This window comes from Malus sylvestris, chromosome 9 (assembly GCF_916048215.2).
Source record: "Malus sylvestris chromosome 9, drMalSylv7.2, whole genome shotgun sequence".
Taxonomy (NCBI): domain Eukaryota; kingdom Viridiplantae; phylum Streptophyta; class Magnoliopsida; order Rosales; family Rosaceae; genus Malus; species Malus sylvestris.
In genome coordinates this window covers 11,063,438-11,074,805 of record NC_062268.1, presented here as the reverse complement: position 1 = coordinate 11,074,805, position 11,368 = coordinate 11,063,438, and the positions used below count along the sequence as shown (strand labels likewise).

General features: G+C 37.9%; 1 protein-coding gene across 1 annotated transcript; it reads right to left on the bottom strand.

Annotated features, from left to right (window-relative positions):
• Positions 1 to 3,688: 3,688 nt before the first annotated feature.
• LOC126583764 (auxin response factor 6-like) lies at positions 3,689 to 10,427 on the bottom strand. Its single transcript, XM_050248279.1, has 14 exons — positions 9,726 to 10,427; positions 9,139 to 9,251; positions 8,465 to 8,563; positions 8,332 to 8,388; positions 8,096 to 8,254; positions 7,903 to 7,987; positions 7,392 to 7,482; positions 7,118 to 7,282; positions 6,919 to 7,041; positions 6,703 to 6,778; positions 6,405 to 6,552; positions 5,098 to 6,317; positions 4,690 to 4,880; positions 3,689 to 4,267 (listed from the first exon to the last, which is right to left on the bottom strand). Exons 1-14 carry the CDS (start codon positions 9,778 to 9,780, stop codon positions 4,063 to 4,065), a joined length of 2,787 nt encoding a protein of 928 aa, XP_050104236.1. The 5' UTR covers positions 9,781 to 10,427; the 3' UTR covers positions 3,689 to 4,062.
• Between the last annotated feature and the right edge of the window lie 941 nt (positions 10,428 to 11,368).

Genomic DNA, 11,368 nt, shown 5'->3' with positions numbered 1-11,368 from the left:
GAATTATCCCAAAGATGCAATCCCGTTGCTTGAATTTCTCAAGTTCTGTCGACTCACGTAGTCATCGCAGGTGTTGCTACCATCGGAAAGCTTATTGTTTGGGACAGAAGCCACACGGTTGAGGCCTTCCTTTCCCATTTGTTGCACTTCCACAGGCGAGAGTATCTTGATATACCACACATTGTTCACACACTCCCTGAAAATAAACAAAGAATCATTGTACCTCCAGTGAATCATGACAAGAATACATTTTAAAAAATGTAATTAACCGCAATATAGAAAGTTTCATGGTTATATATAATTATAACATGAATAGGACTTACGAGAAAACATTATTTAATCTTACCAGTCACAATTCAGATATCTTGCATTAAGGGTAAACAAAAAAAGCAAAGACTTTGTATCACAGAAAATGGTCCCAGGACATTGTTCTTGTTGATAACGCTCACTACAAGAAAACATGGATTAGCTTACGACATTTTATGTGACACATATAAATTCATCATATTTTGGTATAAAAAGTGAGGAATTTTAGGAAAGCGTCACATACAAACTTGCGCTGGATACATAATCTTTTTGGAATGTTGTTCGTCACATAAAAATCTTGTACTGGCTTGCGCTTGCAGGGTTTGGTAGGTAGTGAAAGATGTGAGTAAACAGGAAACAAAGGGCAAGAGTACAATTACCACATGCAAGGTTCCTTCCTTTCCTGATGTAGGATTGATACTCCAACACGCCTCCTCACATGTGGCAAATTATCAAGCCTAGCACGTGGACAACACAAATCGGGTGAAGTGTGGCTGTTGGGCTTCACACACATAACAACTTGCTCTCTGATACCATGTAGAAGTTGAGGTCCCACCATATAATACTAATTGGCAAGAAGAGAGTTGCCCAATTACTTGTAAGTACATGCAATATCTCATTCCTCAACGTGGAATTGTTACTCCCAACAGGTGATACACATTTCCATTGGGAGTCTACAGAAATATGTGAAAGTACACACTGATGATGAAATCACATTCATATTGAAACATGCATGTTATGATACCATTATGTTGATCGTCATCTTCGGGTGTATTCTCTAACCAGTGGAAGAGTATCACGAATGGTTAAGGGCTTGAACCTAGTTAAACAAGGCAGACTTTTTGACTAAGACAATTTTCACCTTCAAGTTGCAATTCATAGAAAACGTTAAAAATCAGAACATTTTTCCAAAAGTTCCAACCAATCCCACCACAAAGTCTAAGCCATTTATATCTTAATGCTTAACTATCATTAGGATGTTTAGATAAGTAATCGGATGCAATTTGGTCGGAATGCCACTAGAGGATTGAGTATTGCTTCTTGTGATTGATAATTGTAAGTTCACCTAGGACGAATGCCACGTCTTAGGGGTTGCATGGTTTTTCAAAGGGTTTTCACAAAGCGTAATGAGTCATGTATGTTTATATTTGATCTGAATGCCACAGACGAATTCATTGTTTGATATACGTTCTAGCTTGAATGCCACAAGTAGAGTATACATTAGGAAAATCTAACCTTCAAAGTTACATGTGTAATTTATAAGTAATTGGTAAATCTACATAAGATTATTAAGGGGATGGCTGAACCCTAGGCTTGTACAATTTGGTTTTCAAAACATTTTCTTTTGTTTTCTTTAGTTTGCTAATTTCTTTAATCATTTTAATTAAATTCGTTTTTATTATTTTTAAATTCAAAATCAACTTTTTCCAATCCTTGTTTTTAAATAATTAACTAAGATTTTGGTTTTGCATAAATTATTCATTCAATAGAGAACGACCTTACTTGAGCTGCTATACTACAATAACTTTGTACTCTTACAAGTATTTTTAAGTGTTTTTATCCCTACTTTTGCAAGTAATAAAAATCTCTATCAAGAAATTGGCTGTCATCGGGATTGTTTCAAATAATTTGTGTTTATCATATTCTTAGTTAATTATTTGACATACATCCACCAACAACACGCTGGTCCCAGTATGACCTTACCAAGGCAAAGAAGCCACAACTGACTGCAGTGAATTTATTGCGTTCATGAGAGTACACGAAGGGGCTTCCTGTAAAATTTGGCAATTGGGGAACCATTTTTCTGTTGAAGAACATAACAGGATACTTAACTCGAAGCGTGCCTTCAACTGAAATATCCAGCATCTCTATCTTGGTGTTCTTCAATAAAAGCTTGGGCCCGCTGGTAGAGTTGTTGCAGTCTATTTCAAACCAATCGTACAAGTAACAATTGCTGCTAGGTCCAATCCCAAAAGGGTATGGGATGCTAACATCTCCGCAATGAGTTTCGCAACCGGACCCTGCTATCGGTGAAACTTTATCTGATGATGATGCTGCCACTATGCATATGCGCCATAACAACGAAATGATCAAACGAAGAAGCAAATGCATATTGCACTCATGAACGGGGTCTTCTATCTTATTTTCTTTCTCTTAGTTTTTTATTTTTGCCAAGTATGAAGTATATGTGGAACTTTCTTGCTGAGAGTTAAGGTTGTCTCGCAACCTCTAACATAGGACTGGTCAATTAGTTGCCTCCTGATGTGCGGGTTTGTTCTTTAGCTTCTTGTGATTGTGGTCACTGCCTTGTTTTTCGTGCGTGTGTTTTTTAGCTTCTTGTTGTTCTTTTGGCCCTTTCTTGATGGATTCTCTCCTCCTTCTGAACCCTTACTTGTGTCTTATATGATGGAAACGCCTATTCACGAACATCGGAAATTAAGTTACAAATTCTCTCTTGTACAATTGCTTCTGTAGGGATAAAAATCTGTAGAAGTGTTACACTGGATGCGAGGGTTATGCGAGTTTCAAATTGTGCAATCGACTAGTTAATTAATGGGGGTAATTTGTTTGAGGTCACAAAATATTTTTATTTAATATGGCAAAGGCCATTTCCAGCATGATAAATAAATAGAATTAAAACACATGCATTGACAAAAATATGAATTCCGAATAAATCTGTGAAGGTTCAAACGGAGAAACCATGACAGTAGATTGCTCCACTATATTCATATTTTGGTCTGATACGATGACAGAATTGAAAGAAATAATTAAAAGAAAGGAAGTAAACAACATAATTATATTAAAGGAAAATTAATATTGATACTAATCACGGGTCCGGCATACTGTATTAAGGGTAATTAAAAACAAAAGAAATAGGCCAAAGAAGTATTATTAGTAGATTCTACTTGTTGATAGCGCCTGGGTTGGTAAGTAGTGAAAGATGCAAGTCGACAGACATGAAAAAAACAAATGAAAAAACCCTAATTAATTAATGAAGAAACAAAAATTCAATTTATTTCATCCACGAAGGGGTTTAAATGCATGGAAGGATAGCTAGGTTTTATTTGTCATCAGCTTCCACAAGTAAGGCCAGTCTCAATACGGGAAAAGGACAAAGAGAGGAGACCCATTTAGGGTTAGGGTTAGGGTTAGGGTTAGGGTTAGGTTGGTAACATCAAAACAGAACACGCAGTATTGATGGATCCTCACATATAAACTGCCAAACAACATATTTAGATAATACATGCATGCAGTCAGCAAAAGAGCACAAATTCAATGACCTAGAGTTGAACCAATACAACTACTTTCGGATATATATACACACACACATACACATATATATATATATATAACTTACTGAAACCTACCTCAAGGCTCAAGATTTTCAATATAGTAAATTAACTTGATCGGTCTGATTCTTGATATGTTTTCGACTCCAATTAATAACAAATTACAAGACATGAGAGCATAGAAAGTGCTATCGGACACCAAACTCGTACGGTACGTGTTGTTCGACATGCTGTTGCGGTAGTTTCAGAAACAAGGTTCCTTCCTACTATAATTTACAGTACGTAATTATAAGCTGACATGCCAGCTTCAAATAGACTTTGCCTAAGCATTACATCTCACTGACCACATAAAAGCTAAAAGAATGCTACCAATCCTTTTTACGAAAACACTACTAAGCATAGTTAAACACTCATATCATTCGCCGCCAATTTTCTTAATTTTCCTTCTTTAGCAAAGCATTGGCCTTTAGTAGTCAAGTGATCCCAAAGATGCAATCCCATTGCTTGGGTTTCTCAAGTTCTGTCGACTCGCATAGTCATCGCAGGTGTTGCTACCATTGGAAAGCTTATTGTTTGGGATAGAAGCCACACGGTTGAGGCCTTCCTTTCCCATTTGTTGCACTTCCATAGGCGAGAGTATCTTGATATACCACACATTGTTCACAAATTCCCTGAAAATAAATAAAGAATCATTATACCTCCAGTGAATCATGACAAGAATAGTTTCAAAACTCCAGAAGCCAATTGTCTTTGGCTCAGAGAAACAGACATCCACAATAGGAACTTAAAATATCGAAAAGGTGAGAAAACAGTCAAAAGACTAGATGATGCTAGTCCTAGGACACTTTGAACCTCAGAGCGTTGTCTAAATTTATCACTGTTGCTCTCTACAAATTGGCATACAGCATAAGATCATAATATTAGCCACTTAACGCTAAAATTACGCACAGTGATTCAGCATGAATCATTTCACAAACTATCGGTAATGATTGAAACTCATGGGAAGCTCAACCTTCTGAACTGCTTATGCAAACAGCCAAGAGTGTACATTAATTGACAAATATAAGCAAAATCATGAAAATTTGGGACTTACTGCCAAGGGTCGTCACCAAGGAGAAGAACATCATTCTCCCTGTCAACAAATACAAGCTGCCAGCCTGATCTCTGACGGTCCTCCAGTTGACCTTCAAGGCCAAACATACGTGCGAGCTCACTGCGCAGCTCATCATAGCTGCTGAATTTAGAAATATCCAGTGACCTCCCAAAGGACCCTGACTTGTGAACCTGTCAAATTGCACCATTTTAATAAAATACAAATTTAAAAAAAAATTAAAGAAAAAACAAGAGATACCAATGACAAGTGCTAGTTTTGAAAAAGCAAACACTGATCACAATGCATTTGCATTGCCCAATACAATCTCTGACAATGGTTCATACATCTGACCATCATGTTAAGAATAAATACACATGTAAATAAACTATCACAATTATCTCATCTTACCTTCACAAAGGTTCGACTTGGATTTACTTGGTCCACATTTTCTGAAGACTGCAAGAATCCTGATTCATCTACGCAACTTGATGTAGTCATATCGGAATTAAGTGGAAAGTCATTGCCTGTGCCACTGGTATATGAAGCAACAAACGGCAGGGACAATGAATCATTTCCATTGCCAATATTTCTCAGGTTTGGTGGAATCCCATTATGCAGCATGAGAGATGATGAATCAATGTTCACCCCAAACAAAAGATTGCTTTGGGGATCAGTACCACCTTGGAATGCGGAATATTCTCTACCAGGAAATGGAGGCAAAGCAGTGAGCTCAGAAAAACTTGACCGTGGTGTTCCCAACTGTTCCACTGGGGGAAGTACACATTGAGCAGCTCCAGATGATAGCTGTGGTTCACCAGTGATCTGCTTGGGTAACAAGGAAGAAGAAATTGCTGAGTTGGATCCACTTAAGTTAAGTAAGTGGGATGCTCCATCCTGTGATAGCGAACCTAAGATGCTATGTATAGGGGGGACATCAGATGAAGGTATAGGAATTCCAACAGGATCAGGAAAGCTCTGCTGCTGAGATTGTGAAGAGATGGACTGTATAGATGCAGACTGGGATTGAGTGATTGAGGCAAAATTAGGTAGAGCAGACATAGCATTCGGGATCTGCTGCGGAACAGACAATTGGTGCAGATGATGGGATTGTTGAAGCTGATGTTGCTGCTGCTGATGCTGATTCAACTGCTGTTGTTGCTGTTGCTGCTGCTGATTCAACTGCTGTTGTTGCTGTTGCTGCTGCTGCTGCTGTTGCCTCTGATCACTATAGGGATGATAACGCTGTGACTGCTGTTGCAAAGCCTGAGCCTGAGCAGGAGCTTGGTTTTCTTGAAAGTTCTGAAGATAAGCATTTTGAGACTGAGGCAAGACCTGTCTTTGAAGCACAGCAGCAGCTCCATTAGAAACACTTGAAGATTGCTGGAAGGGCAGAAGAGACTGTGAAGAACCTTTTGAAGAATCAACTACCCTCATTTCTTGAAGTGCAGCGGCTGCCATTGCTTGGTATACATCGGGTTGTAGACCTGCCATAGACGCATCAAGCCTTGGTTGCATCCAAGGAGAAACTCCAAATCCCTGGAAGTTCAAAGATTGCATCCCCTGGTCTCCGAGCCCTCCTTGAAGCCACATCAGTGGAGAATTAATTCCCATATCACCATCTTTGAGACCTGAAATGAATATACCACTGAATATTTTAAGGGGCAAAAGAAACAGTAGAATTTGTGACAATACCTCAAGCAAAAACCCAAAGATACCGTGGAAAGAGGGAACACCCGATGGCCATGGTCGCTTTAGTCTGAGGGGGAATGGGGATGGATACATTGGGAATGTTGTTAGTGGTTCAATCTCCCACAATGATACTCTTGGCTGCCTCTCCCCAGCAGTGGATTCATCCCAGCCAACCTGCATTAGCAGAAAACACGTTTACAAACCTTACAAAGTTTCAAAAAGTTAAAAAACTGGCCACACCTCAATCAAAAGATTGTAAAATTTTTAATAGCAAAATATTGGAATTCTAATGAGCACCATAATCACCAAATGCTCTCAACACACCTTAACAGAGCGCCAGTGAGAATTTGGCCAGCGAACAGAATCTAAGTCACTGATGCCAGTTATTGTACCCATATATCTTAAGGAAAAGAACAAACAAAATAAATAAGAAAGGTAAATAACCCACTTAATAGTATAATACAAGTATGAATAACCACTTAATTAAATGTGAATCATAAACTGTATAATGAAACTGAACTACGAGGAGAAATAACACACCGACGGACACTAGACTCTTCTGTCTCAAACAGCATCCTAAATCGCATGCCCACAGAAACCCGAGTGTGATAGACAGCTTTAACATATTTGGCCAGGGGTATCACAAATTCAGATGGACTTGCCCTGCGTTGTAAAAAAAATAGAAAATTGAGGAATAAGAGGTAAATAGTAGTATTTACAATCAGAAGCAGATGCTCACCTCGGATTATAAAATATAGTAAAGCGGCTATTTGTTGCAGCTGCATGAGCTGCAGCAGCAAGAAGACCAATGTGCATGCTGTCACTTGACAAAACTGACGAGGGCATGACAGTCTGTGGACGATTTGCTCGCTGAATACCTAAGAGCAACTGATTCTTTTCATTCCTGATTCAAGACAACACGCTAGTGAGAGAAAAATGATTACAACAATTCTTGACGGAATAAATACAACTACCACCAACCCTCCAATAACAGAATAACAGTTTTAACTTACCAGATAAAGAGGACCGAATCACCAGCAACAAGTCGTTTAGCACTAACGAACACACTCCATCCTGTCGTGAGAAGATGCCTCTTGGGCTGGCCTGCACAACAACATGGCAAAACACAATTAGAACCTAGAATTACATGTTCAGAATTCCAGACAGTATAAATTTTTTTTTTTGTCAAACCAGAGTATAAATTGAAAAATAAGAAATAAAACAAGAAAAACCTAGGTATAGAAAGTCAAGTTCAAGTAAATAAGACATTTCATATGTTTTTAATGAGACAATCATGACATGGATATTGGATGTAACTCATGCCAATAAATAAAAAATTTCCCCAAAATTTTCATTTTGAGATTTAGAACCACGAAGTGTCTGAATTGTGTGTGAAGTACCACTGCCCTCAGTTACTTTGGCATCTAAGATAGATCAACAGACTTGAAGAGTGATATGTGAAAAAAATGATAAAAGATACCGACAGCAGATACAAAACAGAATACCGAACAAAATGATACTCACCTCGAAATATGTGTCTGAATTTCCATTCATTATCATGAAGATCCCTTGCAATTAGTTCCTGAGCAGGGGGCTGCTGCGAATAATCCTGAGGAACGGTAAAATAAAATGAATGAAACCAAGTTTATGAAGAAAAAATAAAGAATAGAAGAGTGATGATCAAATGATCAAATGAGTCAAAGAAAAGGACACCTACAAGAGGGGGAAAAACTTTTTCAGCTGCACGGCGGGGAACAGAGAATCCTCCATGTGTGCTAGTATCACTTGCAGTCAAAGTTTTACAAAAATAGTTGGTTGGCTGTTTGCTGGCAGCACCCAACTCTGCAGGCAGTAGGTATACATCTTTTTGCTCTTGCTACAAAACAGTTTATGTCAGGACATGAAAATTACTTGACTCACAAATCAAAATTTAAAACCAGCCTAATGCAGTACCGGACTTAATGGTTGTAGGGTCATTTGAGCATATACTTCATCCGTCTCTACATCTGCCTGTACCATAGAATTAAAATTTTAATGAGCGTCCCACGAAATTGTACAGAGAACACATAAACAGGCTGACACTTACGTGCATTGTCACATTGTGTAGCTGACAAATTAGTTGCGGAGGCAAGTTGGGGTAATTGGGAATATGGGCATCCACTTCCTTGTGGGTTGATGCTGCAACCTGTATAAGAAATACCAGGAATTAACAACGCAGAAAGGATACCCTGTAAGGTTATTAGAAGATTCAGCTGTTTGAGCAACAAGTGTACTTAAAAAGTACTGGACTACATTATAGTAATTGAGGTAATGATTTGTATAAAATGCTTAATATACAAATTTGTAGCTATATACATGATGCACAATATCAAACAAAAACAAAACAAACAAGTAACGAAAAAATAAGCTCTAATTCATCCTTTATTTATTTATTTATTTTCTATAGTAACAATCATCCTTTATAAATTAATATACACCTGTGATTACACAGCACGCCAACATCAAAATACATACTAATTTTAGTATCCAGACTCCAAGATCACAAGAATAATTATTCATTTTAAGATATGCTCTCAATAATCAAGATGCAAGGAGATACAAAAACAAGACAATGGTACCAAAAGAATAAGTCCTTAAATTAACAAACAACAAACTTCCCTATTCTACAAACTGCAAACCAGACAATTGTTTTCTGCAAATACCGATCAGAAAGAAAAATCTGCATTCAACAATAAATGAGATAATGATGCGGTTGCTTACCTGCTCGCTGTGGCCCTGTGGAAAGTAGACTACACGACTTCCAAGAAGAGGCAGAGACACCAGAGGCCCGGCACACGCATGCCATAGCTCAGAATTCAAACATTTCTTCTCCTCTGCAATAGCTTCTATGCTTGTGTCAGTACGCATGAAATAAGCATCCATAGATTCATAATCCTAAACCAATTCAATCTTATAACAAGTTTCCACCTCGAACTCCATCCAGCATTGTGGGCAGTTAAGATAATTGAAAAATGGTAAGTTGTGTGCTCAGTCACCAAACTTAATTTCTCAAACATACAAGTAATTTATGCATAAAGTGTCACTTTCCTTACCATGAAATAACTACACAAATAGACACAGCCACTAGTAAAGCAAATATAGAGTAGGCATGTTCAATGACCTTTTAATTAAGACATGCACATATAAGAATTGCCTAACACGTACGCTCAGTAACTTCAGACCCCAAACAAAAATAGCATCAAAGCAAGCAGGACAATGCTCAGAGTGAAATAACAAACGCTTCGTTGAGTATTAAATTTCGGATGACAAAAAGTGAAAGAACCAAATAAGGAACAAAAAATGCATACCTTCCTGAGGCTGATGATTAAACCCCGGAGACGAGGACGAAGACAAAAGCCTCATTGTTCGAAAATCCAAAAAAGCAACCTCCTTTCACCACCTACTGAAACCCCCTTCAAACCCAACTTAAAAAAAGATTCAAATACTAGTCCCTCCTTATTTCTTAAACATATTTAGCACCCATACTGAGCACCTTCACCTTTATATCACCAAATGCTGTAAAAAAAATGCCCACCCCCCACCCCCCCCCCCCCAAGCAAAAAACCAGAAAAAATCAACTACCCTTTTAGGAAAATCTCATCCAAAGCCAGTGCCAATATAAAACACAACCCCTCTCACCCATATACGCCCCAGATCTTCTTCCCCCTACAAACACCCTCCATATTAACCCCAATTACAACCCTAAACCCTAACTGTCACCTCCAAAGCTCAGAAATTTATCAACTCTTGCATGCTCCAGAGAAACCCTAGACAACCCAGATCTCAGACTTTGAACAGTAACTTAGACAGTGAAGTAAAACAGAGAATTGGGGAACTCTCACTGAGCCGAGAGCGACATTTTCAGAAACTCCGATTTGACTGCCGAAAGAGGTGAAGTTTGAGCTTGAGAGAGCTTGAGCTCTGCTTGTGAAGCTGCTGATGAGAGAGAAAGTCGGAGACAGAGAGAGAGAAAGCTTTATTGGTCTTCGTTGAGGGCGTGTTTGGTCTACGATCAATTAATACAGTAGTAATTATTGCTGGTGGGGTAATGTAATGTTCATAGGGATGGCTGTCAGAAAAAGCAAATTAAAATAGAAGGACCAAAAATCTAACCATACGTTCCCTATTTTACCCTAGCACTTTCCCCCTTTTTGCAATCTTGCCCATATCACTTTTAAATTTGATATTAGTTGTGAAGAATACAATTTTTTTTTAAATAAAATCTTTGATATTACAACATGATTTTTTATCAAGTGTCATAATATAATTTGTTGAATTTGTTTTTAACTAATTGTGCTATGACACTTAGTGTACTAGTCCATGTTTTCGACACTAAGTGACCAAAAAAGAGATCCATCTTGCTGGAATTGGATTCGCTCTGAATCTTAGTGTCCGAAACCTTAGGATCAACATATTTGGGCAACACAAATTGAATTTACTGGTCATCACACACAAACCAACAGCTCTAATTTTTTTTTTTTACACTAACCAGTGATCTAGATGGATTGATCTTTAGGCTCGAACACTAAGGTCCGGAGCATATCCAATTCCCATCTTGCCCATACCAATTAGTTTTTTTCTCTTTTTTCCTCATTTGGAAATTGCCAATCTTTTTCATGTTAGCTTTTCGGAATAAAAAAATTCATTTTGGGAAAAGATGATTAGGTTATCATTTGGTTGTCCATATGAATTTAATAAATGGGATTAATCAAATTACGTTTATAGGGAGGTCTCTTATCTCCTATTGTTTTCTCCATAATGCATTGATCCAACTTCCTTAAATATTGATTAGGGGGCCTTAATTTGTGTATGGTTTGAGTTAAAAATGCTTCTAAATTATGTTGAACTTCTCCATGTGTGCCCACAAGAGGCAATTTCCTTAAAAGGTTTGCTGAAATAATCAATAGGTTGTGATGGTTGCCGGTCATAGTTCAATGTGTCATCTATCAAG

Bases quoted from the DNA above. Each gene is read 5' to 3' on its own strand.
- LOC126583764 (XM_050248279.1), bottom strand. From the start codon at position 9,780: ATGAGGCTTTTGTCTTCGTCCTCGTCTCCGGGGTTTAATCATCAGCCT. The intron at 7,283-7,391 runs GTAAGTTAAAAC...GTCTTGAATCAG, and splicing joins GATTCGGTCCTCTTTATCTG to GAATGAAAAGAATCAGTTGC. The intron at 6,318-6,404 runs GTATCTTTGGGT...TATTCATTTCAG, and splicing joins GGGTGTTCCCTCTTTCCACG to GTCTCAAAGATGGTGATATG.